This window comes from Morone saxatilis, unplaced genomic scaffold, assembly GCF_004916995.1.
Source record: "Morone saxatilis isolate NCDOM2014 unplaced genomic scaffold, NCSU_SB_2.0 Contig15, whole genome shotgun sequence".
Taxonomy (NCBI): domain Eukaryota; kingdom Metazoa; phylum Chordata; class Actinopteri; family Moronidae; genus Morone; species Morone saxatilis.
Window position 1 is genome coordinate 18,212,748 of NW_023339707.1, and position 21,240 is coordinate 18,233,987.

At 39.8% G+C, this 21,240-nt stretch overlaps 1 protein-coding gene across 1 annotated transcript in view; it reads right to left on the reverse strand.

Moving 5' to 3' along the window:
• Positions 1-4,391: 4,391 nt before the first annotated feature.
• Positions 4,392-21,240, reverse strand: part of LOC118324325 (cadherin-4-like) — a 222,494-nt gene continuing 205,645 nt past the window's right edge. Inside the window, exons 12-17 of the mRNA XM_035656608.1 lie at positions 17,427-17,569; positions 12,413-12,652; positions 11,790-12,026; positions 10,407-10,546; positions 10,158-10,322; positions 4,392-8,608 (exon numbers count right to left, since the gene is read on the reverse strand). Coding sequence (XP_035512501.1) covers positions 8,402-8,608; positions 10,158-10,322; positions 10,407-10,546; positions 11,790-12,026; positions 12,413-12,652; positions 17,427-17,569 — 1,132 coding nt within the window. The 3' untranslated portion in view covers positions 4,392-8,401. The remainder of the gene's footprint in view (positions 8,609-10,157; positions 10,323-10,406; positions 10,547-11,789; positions 12,027-12,412; positions 12,653-17,426; positions 17,570-21,240) is intronic.

Below are 21,240 nucleotides of genomic sequence, written 5' to 3' on the forward strand. Positions count from 1 at the left end.
GGGTATCAGTACTTACTTAACTCAAGAAAAGCATACTTATTCCTCCTTTGCAGATGTCATTACAGCATAGTTTGTGCCTTCAGGCAGTCAGAAGATCATTTTGAGGGGGTGTAAGATGATTTATCGGCTTTATTGACAAATGTCATATTTCTGCAAAACAAATTTATAATCAGACAATGTTGTTTTGTTTTCCTTTAAATTGTTCATAACTTTTAGCCTTTTTTCTTCAAACATGCTTAGCTTCAGCCTGACATAATTAGTTGAATTTACCACAGACATAGTTTACCTGAATCATTTGGTCACAAGTCAATAAGATTTAGAGCCACTACGTTAATAAATGGCATTTATGTAAGTACCACCCATGTGTTTTTATGAGGATAAATATGTTGACAGAAAGATTAAGGCATTAATTAGTTTTGTTAATGATGTCGTTAGCATAACTTGTTATGTTTAATATATCATAGTGATTATGGGGGAACATTGCATGGTTCAACTTTTGCTTAAAACTTCTCCAATTGGATGCAGACTTTAGAATAATTTCAAATGGCAGTTAGAGGGGTCATACACAGGCAGAAAAGCACAAAAAGGACAAAAGTTAAGTATAGATGAGTCAGACTTTTGCAGAATATGCGGTCCCTTCGGGTCATTAGTGCAGATTGGCTAGATTTTAAAAAGTCAGAAACATTTAAAAGGAATACACATTCACTTCTCAGGAGATAATTAGTTTTTCCAATATTTTCTGCCTATTTGCTGAACAAGGACACATGAATTAATTCAGATTATTGTTGGCTACAGTTTTTCAAAAATGCTGTCTATTTACTAAAATGGAAAGATTAATTGGTGCTTTTATGAAGCCTGGAGTTTGGTTAATGTTGACCTGTTCATTCAGCAGATGTATAATAAGCTTTCACAAAATACAGTTACTGGTGGTACATTAACATCAAGAGATGCTCTGGTCAAGTGCACAAAGGAAGAAAATACAGCACTTAATCTCCACCACATTCATATTATATGACAATATCACCCCTCCTGGCAACAGTCACAGTACCATTTGTGTGTTTATGTGTGTGTTTAGTCTAAGTCTGCCTTATCCAAGCTTGAGAGCTGTTGCCAATATAAAATCCAACCAGACGGAGATTTCCTTTGCGCTGATACTTTGTGTGTTTAATGTTAGAGAGCCAGGCTTCTGTGTCGTGACACGTGAAGCACAAGAGAGAAGCTGTTCTTCAGTTAAAGGAATAGTTTGATATTTTGGAAAATATGTTTATTCAATTTATTGCCGACAAGATTGATACCATTCTTATATCTCTCTCTTCTGGTTTTCTACTTGGTTAAATTAAAAATTATATCTCTATGTTAAATATGAAGCTACAGCTTGGAGACTGTTAGCATAAAGAATGGAAAGTTTGAAACAGCTAGCTTGCTTTAATCTAAATAAAATCTGCCTACCAACACCTCTAAAGTTCACTAACCAATACATTATATCTTGTTTAGTGTAAAAAAGCCAACCTACAGTTAGGTCCGTGATGCCGGTTAGTTGAGCTTAGCATAATGACCGGAAATAGGTAATAGAACATCTGTTTATTTTACACTGATTTTTGTATGGATAAATAGTGAGATTTTGAAGTCTTTTTACCTTTAAACAGACCAGGCTAGCTGTTCCTAATCTTTATAATAAGCTAACTGACTGCTTGCTGTAGCCTCATTTAGGATTCTGTATGGACATTAAAGAGGTATTGATCTTCTCCTCGGCAACTGTAGGCAAGAAAGCAAATATTCCTTTAATATGAGATCTCTTGTCTGGCATTATTAACAATTAACCTCTTTTCCAAATAAATACAGGGAAAATGGTCCCCTGCAAACATTCACTAGTAAAGCTGGTAAAATAAGGATTTATATAAGCTGTAAACCACCCACATAAATCCACAAGAGATCAAAATTCAGCATGGGGCGATTCTGATAATCATGTGATTGTTACCTGAATTAATCCATCCTGACTTATCCTGTCAACCCCGGAGTCGGGCCGGTGGGAGGGCAGGACCGGGTTTTAACTTTACCCTCAGTTTTCTTGTAGTTTGAAGAGAGACACCGCGTGTTCATGTGTGAGCAGTGTGTAACAGCAGGGCTTATTCTGTCGGCGTGTGCATTGACATGCTCTGACAGGTCAATCAATGAGGAGGAGATGCAGTCTGCTGTTGATTCATTGACCTGCTGTGCTAAAGAGAACAAGTAAGGGTCATCTTATCCTGCTGCTCATAGTGCCTGAACTAATTCCCTTTCTACCCCTTTGTTTTTATTTTGGCCATCAAGATTTAAAACAGAGCTGAAATGTCAATAAAGAAATGTCACAGTCGACAAGCAGTGAGTGGTAATTCACTTCAATGTGTACTACCAGAAACAAATTGTCGAAAGGACTGTACTGGTGGTTTTTGCCAATAAACTACAAATAATCTACTACAAAATTTCCTGTTAGTGCATTTAAGGATGTTCTGACATTTGAGACTTTTGAGAGTTGTTTACCCCTACTACAGCAATTAAATTCTTACAGTTCACTCTCAGATCACTCATAATAAAACTAGCGAGTTGACTACACAAGACATAGTAAGCCAGCTAATAGTCCAATAGCAAAAAGGCCCCTTGCCGTCTGTCTAACATCACAAGGGTCTCGCCAATAACTAAACGCCAGTCCGATATGTACTCTTGTCTGGCCTCTTTCTCAGTCACTCTCTCTTTTTTTCTCTTTTCTTCTTTGGTCTTTCACCTCTACCATGATGTCCAGAGGCTGCTGATCCTGCTTATGTTGCCCGCTCGCACAGCTCCGGTTCTGATGCCCATTTTGGTGCGGCTTCCTGTCAGCATCCTCCCCCTGCCCCGGGTTAAAAAAACTCCTCCATCTGGCAGTGTTCAGTTAGTTGCAANNAGATGCCACTAAATCCTATACAGTTGTCCTTTAAGCATCTTAAGCATGTATTTGATGAAAATAACTTATTTGATTCCTTTTTTTTTATTGTCTGTAGTATGTGTACCCATTTTACAGATTCAGACAGAAGCTTTCCAAATGGGCCCAATTTATTATTATTATTGCAGTTTTTTCTGTTTCCTAGCAATGGAAATACAAGGAATGGTCTATAATAACTTATGAAAAACATTACATTTACTTAACCATGGTCAAACAAGTTTTTTCTCTTGAGCATCAGCAAACAAGGTCAGAGATAGTTAACAATACAAGAAAAACAAGAGCAAGAGGAACATTTTATTGTCACATATGATATTAAACAGCTTATGTAACAGCAACATCTGCTTCATATTTCCATGGTGACAGCATGCAGAGCACAAAAGTGAAAAGTTTGTTTTCATTCTGAGTTTATCTGTCATTGCATTTCATCTGCCCCATCTGAAAAATACTTCATTATCCCACCTTGGAAGACAGCCCTGTCAAGCACAGTTGACAAATGAACAGCCTTAATTGTGTTCATCACTTTAGCTTATGTTCATAGCTGGCACTAAAACTAATTTTAAATCTGAAACTCAATCATCCACATATTGAACCAGCGCAAACAGAAGCAGATCATAATTTTCAGATTTCACCTTTTGACTCTAAAGTGTTTCCTGGAATACATTACGGTGTGTTTTTATGCAGAACTAGACCATTAATATCTGAGGACCATGTTGTATTGTTCAGTTAGTACACTGCCACAATAGCATGCATCTTTCAATAAAGTTGTTTGTGTTAATGAGATGTATTGTCGGTGCAAGTGTATTTAAGAGTCTATTTAAGATCATATACTTACTTATTTCGCCTGTGAATCATCTTTTGTTATGTTGTGTGAAAATACGAAATTGGAAAAAATGGCAGTGTGTTTTATTGCATTCCCTGAAAATCTCATGCAGTTTTTTCATCTCTTTCTAACTGAGAAGAATCAGTCTGGTGCTCAGCTGATGTGTTCTTACTATATAATCTAGTTACCATGCAGTTTGAATGTTCACTCTACAAAGGCAAATGTTCCTGTACACTGTACTGTATACTGAGACCCTTCCATCTAGGTTTACTCTATATACTGTAGGGTTACGGTAAGATTCAGAAGAGGCAGAGCTGAGCATGTTTCAGGACTTTTTTGTGATAAAAGTAACATTGTTTTTAATTTTAGGTAATTTCTATGCCCTTGTTATAATGTATCACAACTAATCATCCTTTTTGGCCTCACCAAAAGAAACAATGTGTGTACTAATGAAAAGACATTAAACTAAATTGGCATTTCTTATAGTGCAAAGTTGCCTGAGTGGCAGAGACAATCTGTGGTCAAAATAACCACTTTAAAAATAACACCAGTGTGAGGAAATGCATCGCTTGCAGAAATCAGTGGGTGACAAGGAAAAGACAGGAGGCAGTATTCTTATAAGGAGGGGAAATTTTATTTATAACACATGATGCTGACAGGGAGTCTCCAGCTCAGCGTCTATATTACAAGGTTGAACTGCAAGGCTGCGCATTTACTGTACGGTATTTGGAAACCAAGATTGCAGTGGCACTATAAACACACGCTTGAAACAACAGATTCTTTCCCTTTTTTTGTTTTTTTCTATATTTTCTTACAAAATGGTACAAACAACAATACAAAATATTTGTGCTGTTGACAATTTACAAAAAAGTATTTTGACTTGATAACTGTGCAATTATTTTTTCAGCTTTTTTTCTCCTCCATTTGAAACTATGTGAGTATGGTACACCAGAATCCCTTCTGGACTGCAACCTCGGTCATGCGGGCTGCGACACATTTTAAAATGTTGTATGGTTACTGTAATAGAACTCATCTGTCCATTATAAAAAGACACATGCAAAAAGCTCCAATTGTACAGTTACAGTTTGCCTACCTTGGTCTGTTTAGCTTCAAGCAAATACTACATTATGTACACTTGGACTTGAGCAGTATTGGGCGAACTCATATGAACACTCCTGCCTGTCTTTGTAGTTCTGGCCATTGCAGAGCAAAAAAAAATGGCTTCTGCTGGAGCCTCCCGTCATGTGTGTGTCCATGGTCAGGCAGTGTCCCGAATGAGACCAAGTGTCCTTTAACTAACACCAGTCAGAGAGGCAGAAGAGCTGTTGTTGGCACAGCCAGAAGACAGGGGTGGATTACAATTACAATAGTTCAACCTTCATTCTATCATTTGCTAATCCTCCTCTCACTTTAGCAAGGGGACGTCAATAAGACAAGTGGACCAACCATGTAACAAGTCAATCTTCCTTCATTTCCCCCTCACAAATTGCATTTAAATGGGAGGTCAAGTTTGACCGACTCCACTGCTGATTTGTTGCCATGTGTCATTGCAAGTAATTGATAACATTCAGTATCATAATGGCATTGTGTCAAGTATGCATGACACCGTTATAAAAGGTCAGTTACCTTGTGTCAGGTGTATGTGAGTGTGGCGGGGGGCTCCTTCTATGGTCGGCCCTGAATCCGGTGGGAACGTTTGATTAGAGAGCATGAGCATTGTAATGATGCATGTGTTTATTTTGTCAACGCTGGATGGCCTTCAGTAATGTTTGAGCCCTGCAGCTGAATTAGAACAATGCTGAAAGGGCTCATATAATATAGAACACTCACATATATACAGTAAGGCCTAGAGGAGTGAGTGTGTGCTAGTATAGACTGTACAAGTTGGTCTGAAGTTGAACCTTTTCACCGTGATGAAGCTACACTTGAACAGAGACACGAGTATGGCTGTAAGCTCATATAGAATCACACAGATTCTCTTAAATGCACATGGCTTTTTGTGGTGAAATATACATTGCCAAAACTGGAGTAAAAGAAAATGCAAAGACCACACAGAAACGGGTAAATCGTGTTACCAAATGTATAAAAATGTTCTGTATATACAACAGTTATATGTCAGAAATAATCACAAATAGCAGAAAGTAACAGCTGTGTTTATTTTGTGAAGATATTCTGTAGGCTGAGGAGCAATCAGATAGAAAAAAACTTACTTATCCAGCAGCAAGCTGTAAAAACTACTGCTTTTCTCATGTCTATTTGTTTCTGCTCTAAGCTGACAGCTATCCTGAAAATCACCCATTTGTCTATTCATGTAAATCAAGAGATTCTGACCCTGTTAACCTTATTATTCTATAACCTTCGTCCCCTTGTATATAATCAAATTAAATTATCATCCTTATTTCTGTGTTACGGCATATTTGCACCAACAGGCAATATTTTTCTTTATATCTTGCCACAAGTTCATTCCTTTCAGTCTTTATTTAACTGAAGACTGTTTTTATCTATAGCTCTTCATATGAACCATGAGCAGGTGAGAAAATGGTTGAAAAGCAGTAGAGGAAAATGGAGAAGTGGGGGATCCTTCTCATCACATCATCTGAAGAACATTGTCATTTCTGAGATTTCCTCCAAACATTCATCATATTCATAATTAATAGAAAATCTGGTCAGTCCACATCAAGTTGAAACTGGCTGCAACCGAGGAGTGTTTCAATGGGCACTCAGAAGATAAGGAATGATTAAACCTTTCTATCATTCACCAGCATCTCACTGGTCCCTCTATGAAATGTTTTGCATATTTAAATAATTTAATACAAAGACTAAAGCTCTTTTTTTCAGTTCTCTATATGCAGTTCTGGGGGCCTGAAATATGATTACAAAAGCCTGTGGGTAGCGCTACTTTTTCATTAAGTCACAACAAAATTGTCATTTTTTTTAAAGCACTATTACTAAAGCTTTAGTTTTGCAAGTTTGCTTTGATAAAGTGCAGAACTTCATAACAGACTTTCCCTTCCTCTAACTTCTTTTCAAAACCTCTTGAACTTGCAGCCAAAAATTTCAGGAGAAAATTTCAGATGAATGAAATGCTGCCTGAAGAGAAACAGATTGTGAAGGCGCTAAATCCCTGGCTGAGGCTCAGTTCCCCCCCGTTTCTGTGACAGGGACCAGCACCAAAGTTTGTATATTAAAAGTTTGCTGAGAGACAACAGTGAATCAACAAAAGAAAAATATAAAAAGAGAGAAAGGGACTCAGAATGGGGCTCACAACTGTGTATGTAACGCTATCAAAGCTATTTGAAGTAATCCTGTATTTTCTTTCCCCTCATGTTTGTACACTTTATATAGTTTTCTTTGACACAATTACCACACAATAACTGGATCCATGTTAATTACCTTTGGGTGAAGGGATAAACATGCAGACCTTAAATGATCTTAGGCAAAGTCTCCTTAAATAACCCTCATTTGTACTTCATATACATTAACATTGTAACACACATGACTTGTCGAGCTTCAAAATTTTGTAACAAGCCTTATCAAGTTTTAGGTGCAAATACTGAGAGCTCAAAACAAACACAGCTGCAAAGCCACAAGAAACAAAGACACGCAATGCATTTCTTCTCTAAGACAGTCCCATAATGTATTTTTGTGATTTCAGTAATCACATTCAAGTTGGCTGTGGTCTAGGAGCACAGATATGCCTGACTTGAAAAAGTTAATGATTTGTCCATAACTTACAGACACACTGTAGGCCTATGCACAGTATGTCTACATAAAGCGCCCTCGTAAGCCACTCAATGCTCCTCTGAAACCAGCACTGACATCTCCTGCAGCTAACACAGTCCTGCAGGACGATAGAAATGAGAAGGGAAGGTCGGAGTTAAAGGGTCAGGGGTCATATGGGGGCATGTAAGCCCAGAAAATGGCAACCAATCCTGAGTTAGCGGGAGTCTGCTAAAATACGCACCACTGAAGGCACTTTTTAAACAACAGTGCTTCTGTTCTAAGTAATTCAAGTTCATGAAAGAATAAACCAGGGCCCTCCGTGCAAGAAGGACTTTCATATCTGTGTTCTTGTTCTTCTTTTTTTTTCCTTTTGTTCCCCTCAGACAAAGCAAACTGTTCAACCTAAAGCTTCTACAGAGAGGCAGGCGGGGGCTGACAGCGAGGGAAAAGTGAAAACCCTCAGGAATAGGGAATGGCTCCAGTCACTGGGGAGAAGGGACAAAAAAAACCTACACAAATTAAAGAAAAAACAAAATCTGACTCTGAAAACCTAAATCTAGAATAAAACCTAAAATGAAACAAAAGCACAAGAGTTTCGAAAATACAAACTGCAATTCAGCCTGCAATTCAGAGCTTCAGTTTTCAGTCTTAGACAGGCTTAGAGCAGGAGACGGTTGAGAAGAGCACCCGAAACTGACTCACGGCACCGGTCCTCTGTGGTGGATAATTTGATTGGTTGGTTGGTTGGTCAGTCAGTTGGTCAGTGTGAACATGTCATTGTTAACGAGTGTTCAATAAGGCTGTAATAGCCTCATATGTTAGAAGGACAGAGCATGGCAGGCCAGCTGACGGGACGAGGGTGTGTGTGTGTGTGTGTGTGCATGTGTGACTTGACAGATTTAATCATCATCCCCTCCTCCATACATGTCGGCCAGCTTCTTGAAGCGGGGGCCCCAGTCGTTGAGGTAGTCATAGTCCTGGTCCCCTGTGCTGGAGGAGTTGAGGGAGCTGACAGAGCCGGCGGTAGAGCCGCTGCCCTCATAGTCAAACACCAGCAGGGAGTCATACGGAGGAGCTGTGGGGTCATTGTCTGCCGCTCGCAGACCCTAAACATGACAAAGAAAAGGAAATGTTTTGGTCAGTACTCACATGCCTACAGTGCAAAATGTAAAAAAAATAAAAAAATAAACAAAGGCAGGTTGATGAGTGATGGAAAAGCAACAAGTAGTTGGAAGTCAACTCCAGCAACTTAGTAAAGATATTCTGACACGACAGGTCCACAGTATGGATCACACTGGAACCTACATTTCCCATTATGCAACAAAAGCATCTTTCCTAATACACTCCCTTTCTGGTAAATGCTTACATCTTTCAAACTCAATTCTCCAGTTTTTAACCCCTAATCCGGAATTTCAGATTAATCCGGAAAAAAAATCACATCCCTGATTACTTTTATCTTACATACCTGCTGCATTTGTTTCTACAGTGATGTTCGAGGTGCCTGTTATGTTTTGTTCTATGTTTTAGACACGGCACAACTTTTACTTGAAATATATGGTTTGCCAATTTGCCATAGACACCGAAAACAAATTTGTGTATCTGATCTGTGATTCCGATCTGCTCCAAAATGTTATGGTTTCTTTCTTGGCCCATGGTATACCCTTCCACCAAGTTTCATTAAAATCAGGTGAGTATTTTTTCCATAATCCTGCTGATAGAGAAACAAACAAATCCACAAACGGCTAACTTCCCTGGCCGATGTAATAATGTTTGCAGAGATTTGAAAAAAATGTTTTAGTCTGTCATAGCATTATGTAAGTCTTCAAAAATGTATTTCAATCTTGCAAACCTTTCTTAATAGGTCTCAACCTTTCAAAGCTTTTTTTTGTTGTTTTGAAATATTACATGATATAAATTCTGTACGCTTGTGTCTTAGAATGACAAATGAGGTTCATTGACCTGAAGGTTAGGCAGGTGAGGAAAATAAACTTCATTCACTGGAATACAGAGAGATGCTATGGATAGAAACCTAAAAAGCCTTAACCCCCAGGGGTACAGTGCGTGGCAGGAACACCATGTGTTTGCTGTGTTTGTGTTTTACCAGACTGCTGGAGCGAGATCAGGTGGGTACATGTGTGAGCGAGAGAGAGAGAGAGAGAGAGAGAGAGAGGAGAGAGAGAGAGAGAGAGAGAGAGAGAGAGAGGAGAGAGAAGAGAGAGAGGAGAGAGAGAGAGAGAGAAAGTGTCAAGGCTGGATGGATCAAAGCTGAACAGCTGCCAACACCTCTCGAGTGTGAACGTGTTGTCACGAGTCTGTCAATCAGCATTTTCTCGCATCAGTGTGCCAACGCTGGAGTTGTGTGTGAGACAGTGTGTCTGTGTGTGTGTGTGTGGTGTGTCTGTGTGTGTGTGTGTATAAAGCTGGCACGGTGAGAGCAGCTGTAACGTAAAACAAAACTCTACGTTGTTTCCATCACCATGCTGGAGAGTTTACATATTGAACAGAATCCAGAAATGAGTAATCACATTAAATGTCAGATCGATGCAAAGTGAGAGTGAGAGGCCAGCTCTCTGTTGGAGAAACAATCTAATGACGGCAGAGCTCTTGTGCATGCGAGATGTAACATGCTTGTTCAATGAGCGAGTGTAAATTCACCTCGTGGATGAAGTCCCCGATGTCTCCAGGGTGGGGCACGACAGGTCTGATCGGGTACTGGGACTCAGGGATGATGGGACGTTCGTCCACCCTGCGGACACCAGGTGGTTTGCTGATGATGTGCTCCAAGGAGTCAGGCTGCTGCAGCTGGCTCAGGTCGTAGTCCTACACAGCCACAGGGGCATACAGATGTAAGCAGGCATACATAGAAAGTGTGTGTGTGTTGGGGTATGTCTCTCAGGATCTCACCTGGTCCTCTTCTCCTCCTCCCTCTTCATCGTATTTGAGGATGTTGTCTCTGACATCATCTTCAGGGTCAATAAGCAGCTGCTTGGTCTGTCTCTCCTTCTCTCTGCGCTTGATCCACACCACGAACAACAGCACCATGCCTACAGTGACACACACATGAACATAGGTTACACTGCAACAATCTGCATCAATATACATAACAGACAATCAAGATATACTTTACCTTTGTCATTAACAAAACTAAAACTAACCCCACTGGCAGCTCTGTGAGGCTGTACTTAGGCACAGCTGTGCTTTGAGCTAAATGCAGTAAAGTTGAAATGCTAACATGCTGATCTTAAGCAGGTATAATGTTTACCATGTTCACCATCTTAGCTAAGTTACTGTAGCATGGTCACATGACAATTAGTGCAAAATACTAAGAACAGGTATTTGGTCATAAACAAAAGTATTGGACAAACAGTTTGACCTAATGATAGCACTAGATCAAAAATTCAGGGGTTCACCAAAATTATTACAATTTATGCTGAGGGGGGCATACATGTGTGTACCAAATTTGATGGAAACAAATCAAATATTTGTTGAAATATTTCACTTTAAATCACAAATATCAGTCTGCTGTTGGCTCTAGAGGAAAAGTCAGAGGATCCCCAATGACAGTAAGATTCATCCTCTTGGAACAAGATTCCTCAGGATCCACCCTGTAGTTGTTTAGCTATTTCAGCCGAATGCCATCTTCCTCAATTATTATTCCACCTGTATTTTTTGTCTTTTCACAATTATTTGATTTATTAGTATTATTTAATTTTCTTGTATCTTTGCTGTATTTTATATATCATCCCTGTGTGTTCTTCCTTCCTTTCCTGTCTACCTTTGTCTACTTGTTCAAATAAGCATAAAAATAAATAAAGGAAACTTTATATTGGTGGCAGAAGCAATAATGAAAAGAATGCATCATTCACACACAATATAAAATGTAAAAATATTTTGGAAAAATCTTACAGCTGCGGGTGAATTTGTCTATAGGACTTGTCTATATGTATGAACTATGCAACCCACAGCAACAAAGTAAGCCAGCGGCATGAATCACTAGCAAGACAGATAGCAGCAGATATTTACCCTACCAGGAAAAGAAGACGAAAACCTTCATGCCAAGAGATGCTGGAGAGGATTCCAGCAGTCAAGGCATTAATCCATTATACAAACTATTGTTCATGTTGTTGTATTACAGCCTAGTGAATGTTTAATGACTGTGCTCTGAACTGCACTTTTTTGACAGAAAGTCAAATCAAAGCTTTAACTTTTAGTAAATATGTGTCTGGGTGTGCAACACAGAGTGAGGCATCAGTGGGTCAATGTGATATATAAACAGTTGATACTCACTGAGCAGTATGATGATGCAGATGAGGATGGAGATAATGGCTCCAGTGCCCAGGCCAGCGGCAGCTACGGCCCCGAGGGTGGTGCAGTCTCCGTTCTCATCGCAGGGACACACCTTCACTTTGATGACCGACCTGTTGGACAACGGTGGGTTCCCCGAGTCTGACACAATTATGGGGACCTCATACACCCCCGGCTCTAAATATACCTGGTACCTTAGCCCCAGACGGGCGTAATCACCTGTGTTGAGTGAAGAGGAAAGATACTAGATGTAAATAATCATTACATTTATTACTTTGAAACTCTTTTCTACCTGGGGCCTACATATTCCAATGCTTCCACATAGGAAATCAATATCATGTAATCATATAATGTACTACTTCCATATTTTATTCTTTTTAGTATAATAAGGTACTAAAAGTGTAGTATGGCTGTAGGGCAAGAAAGATGTAAGGAACTAAATGAGATTTTGGTCAGAGGCATAAAATAATGGATAAAGCTCAGTAATAAATGGCTGGACTAATTCTACACTATGTTTTGTTACACATTTATACAGCGGTACTGTAAAACCATTCATTTTTTTATATGTTCTCTAGTACTGTTGTTCTATGCGGGCAGCTTCTCACCACTGATCCGAGAAATCGTCCAGTTGCGACGAATGCTGGTGGGAAAATTGGGCAGCTCGAACACAAAGGGTCCGGCGTTGGGGTCTGTGTCGGCATCAGCACCAGTGATGTTGACACCGTTGACGTTTCTGTTCATCCGCTCACAGATCTGAGACTCCTTGGGTATGAGTGCTGGCGGGTTGTCGTTAATATCTATCAGATATATCTGCAGCGTGCCTGTGCCGCTGGCTGCAGGAGAGCCTGGGAGCAGAAAGAGGGAAGAGAAAATAGCATCAGGACGGGAAGGAAAGATGAGAAGATGTGTGCAGTGAAAAGGACGACTGAGAGAGAAGAGGGAGATGAGTTGAAGGCTAACAGAGGGGAGGCAAATAATGAAAGAGAATAAAAAGATAGATAAAAAGGAGGTGAAAGGAACACTGTTTATTCACAGTGGTGATGTTAGAGGTAGGGGTCCTGTAAAGCTGGAGGAGAATTTGTGGCCTTGACAAAAACACTTCTGACAGTTATGCTTTCCAACTCCTCTTTTAGCCTTACAGTCAAATCAAAACCATTAGAGTCAATCCAGATGCAGGCAGAACACATCCAATCGCCTTGAGAGGGTTTTGGTACAATAATGATGACTGTAACACAATCAAACAAGTCCTTGTCTGTGTGTATTTACACAGTACTAGGAGAGCCATCTATGATTCTGTAGATAAAGGCACTTCTGTCTGCAATACTAACAATGCCCTTCTGAAATATGAACGAGGCATTCTCATTGCAGTGCACACAGTCCTCCATTCTCACTTAAATACACTTGTAAATACTATATGCCTATGTGTGAGGATATCTCCACTGCATGCTAACATACATACTTACTCTCTGCTCACAGATATTGAAGCACTCTTGAAAATGATCTACTCAACTTTCTATGACCCTTGGAAGATCTCCAAAGTAATTGTTATTGTTACATTGTTACCTGAGCAAGTAAAGCAATGTGAAAGCTGGTGTGACTTTCCAAGACTGCAGGCCATAGCAGCCTATCACATAATGGAATTTTTTTATTTAGCCTAGACAATATGAACGCATTCTTAATTCTGTGTGGTCAGATTTAGGTGAATACATAATTTTTGTCTGCTCTTCTCTGGGTATGTATTTAGTAATTTAGTGGACCAACTGCATTAAACCTATAACCATTATGGCATTTAAAAAAAAATAATAGTTCCATTACAAATTGCCCTAAATAACATCAATCAACTCAATTCAGGAAGTGGCAGTAGCACTGGACTGGCCTATATGTACTGTATATCATTTTGTATGTCTATTTTAACAATCTTATTATACTGTACATACAGATGATGATGTGATATTCTCTTAAATGAACTCCTGTGTACCTTACACCAATGTTGCAGGTCCATGTTGTTGAGAAATCTGGTCTGATGCCATTGGAGGCATCACTATATTGTTAGCCTTGGACTGTAATAACATGCATTGATGCACACAGACACACACACATGCACACACCTCATCTGCAGACACAATCCTGAAGGCCTTTGCATTGATTGAACAGAGCAACAGACCATTGGCAACAGCATTTATTGACAATTGGGAGTAAAGAATAGACACTTTAAACAATCAGAGAGTGAGATAACAGAGTGGGGAGAAGAATGCATGGCTGTGTATGTGTGGTATGAAAATGTGGCACAGAAGAATCTGAAAATAAAAAAAAGCCCTTAGCAGTATGAGGCTCAGGGCTGTTTATTGAGTGTGTGTCAGGGGGTGACGACCCTTAGCTGCCTCCAATTACGAGTCATTTCCCCGCCATGCCCCACTGGCTTAGCCATTGGATGGAATCAAGCGACCCTAGGGCCCATCTCTGGGATGAGATAAGGGCGATGTAATTTACAAAGATTTATGCAAAGCTTACAGATCTGCCAATTAAACATGGCAACAGAGCAAGACATTTACCACAAGAAGAGAAAGAGACACTGCAAGTGAGTCCGTCAACAGTTGGAGCTCTGCCTGACTGGTAATACTACAATTAATATTTAGATCCCTACATGAAGTTCAACTGATTGATAAAGACTTATCAAGTGATTAGTGATGGATGTAGCACTGGGGCTCTCAAGTTTTACAAGAGTTTCAGAAAAAAAACAAAAACATAAAAGTAGTCATATTTTTAAAGACTGGGTTAAGACCAGGTTTAAGGTTGCTTTGTCTAGAGAGGAATCAAATAGACAAATGACACTTAGAAAATCTACTAGTTTAGTTTTGTCAGACCTGGACTTTTCACATAAAAAGCAAATAACTACAGTTAACCAGGTTATATAATAATATTATCCAACAACTTCAAAAAACTAGAGAAAAGCTATTTAGAGGAACATCTTATTTTATTATCAGTAATTAAACATTATCCAATAATTTTATCATAAGTTGCTTCTTGCGCACACATTATACACATGAATTCAAATTTAACACTGAAATATAAACACACGTGGTCCCTAAACACACAGATTCAAACAACAACAACTACAACAACAACATACACACACAGACACAGACACACGGAGGCTTTCCTATTCTGCTGGTTTGTTAATCCCAGCCATGTATGGGGGACATGTGGAAGCAGCTTGCCACAGCTGATAGGAGAATTATGTGGGTTTTAACCAGCTAAATAAATAATTATGTTTGTGTAAATTCCTCAAAAGGATTTGTATTAACTCCTTTTTTTGATGGTGGCTCAGTGATGTGACGCATAGTAAAAAGACTTGTAGCAAAGCCTACCATATGTTCTTTGAAGAGCACGTAAACACTTAAACAATAGGTGCAGGCTACATAGGTGTGTGTCAGAAGGGTCTGGGGCAGTCAGATCGTCTCGGGGGAGCGACATGAAAATATTGTACAAGTGTATTTCTCAGCATGCTGTCACCACTTCTTCCGGCCTACTATCCTCACTGCCTCATAGTACTACTTACCATAATCCCTCTCACGTTATGATGGATGACACTCCAGCAACACCCAAATAATCAGACTGATGTACACACGCAAACATGCATACACACACAGAACTTGAACTGCCTTCTTATATTTTGAACTTGCCACAGGTCCAACATCGGCCAAACCTCGCAGTAACAAACTGCACTGAAAAAAAAAGTTTCTAAAGTGCCTATAGATTATTCAATGAACAGGTAACGTATTGAAATGATAAAGAAGTTCAGCAAATAACAGGGTAAGAAAACAGAGGAGGAAATCAGATGTTTGTGCTGTCCAAACAACAGGAGCAAGTCAACCTCTAATCCTGCTGCCTCTTCCTTCCCATCAGCACAGCAGGTTACACGTCATGGTGTCTGACATTGTCAATCATCGTAAAAGAAAAACACACATATGCTCACATAAATGTGCTTCAAAAGAGTGCATTCTTCGCACATGCTCACACCTATAAATAAACCAATGTCTCAAAGCCAGCTCGACTTAAGGTAAACACACCAGTGCTCTGCACGTCACAGATAAGGCAATTTGGGAGGGGAAAAAGCATTCCCTTTTTACTTGAGAAAAAGCACTCACTTCCACTTGGGGAACTTATTTGTTTGCTTTGATTGACTTTGTGCTCAGTTAAACTTGAGGCAGAACAACTATATATGCCACAGTGTGAGAAAAAGAAGGAGAAGGCAGTCATGGATAGAAGATAAGAAGGAGGATAGGATCAAGAGTGTGACCAGTTGTGTGAATCCAGGATTTTCTCAAACTCCAACCCAGCTGCACTGCACTTGAAAGCTGCCGAGCTTTCATGTCTTTATATTGCTCTAAATCTACACAAATGCCTTCATTTTCGTCAAACAGTAAGCAACATTTTTGACATTTCACATCACTCTAACTTGTATTTACCTACACGTCGGATAATTACATGATTAAAATTCTCATCATTATGAGCATTCATCTCAAGCTACACTGGAATCAACAGTGAGTATTTTGCTCAAGGACACTTTGTGTTTGAGGGGCTGCAGTCACTCAGTTACTTATCCCACCCACATGTCTCCAGCTGATTTGGCTTGAACAGAAAACCCTCCAGTCATAGTGAGTGTAAGACCCATACATGATGTAGGCAATGTGAAATAACTTTAAAAATGACTTAAAGCAAGTTTCAGGGTGCTTTCTAGGACGTTTCATACTCGGTGTTCCAGCACCACAATTACTGGATTTAAAAAACTACTACAGAGAAAAATATTAAATGAGCAGCCAAGATCAGCCAATATTCTGCTATAAATCATAATAATGAGTGTGAAAATTATCAGCTTCAAATGGATTCAGAATAGAGAAAGTAGAAGTTTTTGCAGTTTTGGCATTAAAGGGATAGCTAAGGTATTTAGAAGTGGGTTTGAGGTACTTATCCATAGTCAGTGTATTACCTACAGTTTGGAGAAGTAGACAGGAGTCCTGGTAAAGAAGTAGAGCTATGTACTGCTGTGGATGTGGGTTGCAGAAAAATATATTTTAGCCGCATAAAAAAGGCCTACCTTAATATCTTTTTAAGTGTACACTATATTTTGAATATTTTCGTTGCCTTTCCTCGCCATCAGACAGATTTTGCTTTAGCACTACATAGCTACACAGCTCATCTCCGGCGCAATACAGTATGCCGCACAGTTGGGTTTATTTGTAGGAATATGGAAAGTCTATGGTTAGTGCCAAAGAAAAAGGCTGTCTGATGGCGTCGTAAAGCAGAGAAAATATTTGAAATATAGCGTACACAGTCTTTTTTTACTGTCTAAACATTTTTTTTCTGCAATCCGCATCCACAGCAGTTCACTGTTTCTCCAAACTCCGGCCTCGCTAACCGCCATCTACTGCAGTTAATACTTCATACAACCCCAAAAACCCAAACTCTTCCTGTAGCTGGTTTAAGGGCTGAAAAATTAACTGGGAATGAGGACATAAATGGAAAGGACAAAACATGGTAGATAGGAAACACTTTAACTGATTTAAAATAAAAAAAAGTGCTCACTGATTAAACATGCACATTAAAAGCATCTCTTACCATTGTCTGTTGCCAGGAATGTGGCTTCGTATATATTGTTTTTGACATAGACGGACTCCCGGTCGAGCATTGCTGTGGTTACGATCTGACCGTTGGTTCTGTTGATGGACAACCAGTCTGCAGGGTCATTCAGCTTTGAATACCTAAAGACACACAAGGACATATTGATGTAGAAGTTAGTGCTAGCATTTAAAAACACTTGTACATTTTCTCTTGTGTCTGTGCATACATAAATTGCCTGCACATACACACACTCACAAAATCACAACAGCCTGACCTTCACACAGTTTAATTCTTCATTGACTTCTCCTCCAGAGCCTGCAGCCTACAGTCAATTTCACCTCATTTTTCACTCCTGTGTACCAGGCACTGAAGTCAATTACCTCCCTAGTTAAGCACCGCTGCAACTGCATGCACATATTCTAGGAAGTGTTTGCTTATGTTAGAGGAGGCTATACTGCCTGACAGGATCATATACATACATGCTCTTGTGCTTGTATGTTTGCAAATGTTCTCTGGTATGGGGCACCTGTGTATAGGGTGGAGATTTGATGATAGGATCTTGGAACTGATCGTCAAACAGGAAAGTTAATGTGGTAGCAGGTGGTGACACTCCCTGGGGATAAAGGGCAGGCAAGAAACAGGGGAATCATCTCCAGGATTGAATCCCAATCTCATTCTGATCTAACTGTTCTTGTTTCTCTGGCTTTTGTAGCTTTCGGCTTGTTCCACAATTCTATCTGATCTCTCTCGACCCGTGCTGCCTCACCTCATCTTGCAGTGCTTTTGTATTCATACATTTTCTTATCCCTGTCTGTATCTTCTCATCCTCGTCTTATTTGCTCTGTGATACAAAGTTCATTAACTGCCACCTCTCTTGGTTGATTCACACTTCTGCGGGTGAATCATCAGTGGTGGACGTGCAGCGCCTTGAGCTTACACAACGAGGTTTCCACATCAATCCGATTTCATTTACTGAATGTCAGTTTGGGCAATAAGGGCATGTTGTTATGTGACATACACTTCCAGCTTTTAAATCCATCCAAATTGAAATGGATTTGACCTTAACCTTGCTTTTATATTTATTGAATTGTAGTGTACTTCAGTGTACAACCCACTTGTTTATTAACATTAAATGCCGCATGTACATTTCTACTTACATGGTGCAGAATGAAAGGCTGGAGGGGTGGGTGGCGGTGAGGAGGGGGGTTGGACAGAGAGTATAATCTCTCTCCTGCAGTGAGGGAGGTGGGATTTTCCCAGCAGGCAGTGGGCATGATCCCAGGCATAGCGCAGTGCGGGGAAAGGGATCACAGAGATGACATTCCCACACTCTTGACGGTTTCACACAGGCTAGCCAAGCCCACAGCCACTAACTGGCGGACTGTGAAATCACCACCAGGACTACAGTGAGTCCATCACAGTGGGAGGGTGAGATAAAAGAGTGAAATGATCAGGAATAGGTAGGAGGGGAAAGAGGGACAAGGAGAGGTGATATTCGGAAGTAGCAGCATGGCTATATGATTTGGTTATAATATGCTCATTAAGACTGACTTGATACCTGCTGCTCTTCTATGTCCAACTGTATCTCTGCACGGCTTTGCCATGCCAAACTGACTGAAAGAAATGCTCCTTTTGTCTTTCAGTGGAAGGTGGACAAACTGGTAATGTAAGCGTCTGTTCTGTCAAACGTATTAAATTAATAGTTTGACATTTTGGGAAATATTGCATTCTTGCCAGCAGCTAAATGAGACGGTTGACACCACTTTTATATATGTACAATGAATATGAATGTAGGTTCAGCAGACAATTAGCTTAGCATTAAGACATTTAGAAGCAAGGATAAACAGCTACCATGGCTCTGTCCAATGTCTAACAAAATCTGCCTACAAGCACTTCTTATGGTCATTATTTACCGCAGCGTAGCTCGTTTGTTTAATCAGTACACTAATAACTCTTTGTAAAACCACAACTTGTTGATAGATGGTTCATATAATCACCTGCAAAATATTGTTTTAAAAGTACCTGCCTGGTTTCCCCATTCTTCCATTCTTTATGCGAAGCTAAGCTAATTGTCTGCTTTGTCTTCATATTTAGCGTACATACATACGAGTGGTATTGATCTTGGTCATTTAACTATTGGCAAAAATTATTATTATTATAGTTATTTTCCAAAAATTTAAAACTATTCATTTAAATCTGAGTACCACAAATTTACCTCCGCTGTGTTTGGGTGGAATCTTAAATCGTGGGCAAATATAACCAATATTATCTGCATAGCTATAAGAGGAAATTAGTTTTTTTGTAATTTGGATTAGGAACACAGGAACGGAGAAAAATAGAAAAAACAGAGTAGAAAAATTTGTTTTTTATGCAATTTTTCCTCCATACTGGCTATAAAATACCACCAGAAAATATTCTTTCTCAGCCGTACTGCACGATAGCACAAGTGGCCGTGTGCTCTGTGACGATAAAAGCCATAACACAAAGGTTTGTTCACAAAGCAGAGTGCTCTGTCCACCACCACACTTTAATTAAGTCTCCTAAACAGCCCTCAGTGCAGATGTAATAAACCTTATATGAAGTAAATGAAGTCAAGAATTAACATCTTTGTGGCCAAGCTAATTTCCAACACCCTAAAATAGGCAATCCACTGCATTATTATTTCTATGCTAAAAGAAAACCCCGGATAAGTTAAGGGCAGAATGTGGTTGGCTTTAAACATAATTTTCACTTACTTCACTTTTTCTCAGTAAATGATAGGGCTACTCTGGCCATTAGAATAATGATTGTGAAAGCACCCACAGTGTTTTTGTTTACAAGTCCAAACTGTCAACAACATTTGTGGGAAATTGGCAGTCCCCATCGCTAACTTTTTAATGAAGTGCCATGCCAATTTTTTTTCTTTTTGGAAAGGTAAACAGTTTTTGTTTACTCTAGCGATATTTTGAAATAAATTTTGTATTTTGTGTTAAAGTTTTACCATTCCTACCTGTGTCTTCCTTCCAATGCTTTCCCGAGCTCTCCTCTACCTGAAGGTTTTCTCTCATTTGGGATTTGGTTGGTGTGTGAGTATAGCTGGATGTATGATTAGGCCTGGCAGGTTAGTGATCTTAGCAAGCAGCAGTGAGAGGTATGACATTTATTTTTCAAACCCCCGACCCTGAGGATGAAAAATGCATGTCTCAAGCTTAGCCAAGGCGGTTTGGGTAATCATTTATGCCAGTGTCTCCAGTCCCATGTCTCGACCTTACTGGTCGGGTGTCTGACAGGTGATGCATGATGCCTCACTCTCCCCCTTCCCCCTCCCCTTGCTCTCGTCCCCATCGGCTCCTCTGCAACCCCCAACAGGACACTGTCAGTCTGTCCCTCCTTTGATAAGCACCTGTCAAGTTCAAACCTTGACCTGGAGTCAGCTCACTATCCTCAGCTGCCTTCCGCCTCCCTCCACAGTCCCTTAGGTCTTTTTTCACCTTACTTTCGACTTTTACGGCTCCCTTAAAATATTCTCCTTGTCTTCCTTCTCTTTATCTGCACCATCCATTTACAAAGACATATAGCTCTTTGTCCTATGCAAAGACATACGCCATAAATTACTTGTAATGCAAACCGTGGTGTCATATCTAAATGTCCCTCCCATGCAAACAGACATGGCAGCTAACTATTTGATTGATGGAGTTTGGGGGGTATGCACACTGAGATCAGTCTTTCAGGATAAAAGTTTGAAAGTGAAAGGGTGATACAAACAGTGTACAAGGTTTTAGCTGATTGGCAAGAATGAATTTCTCCATCCAGAATAATGAGAATTCAAAAG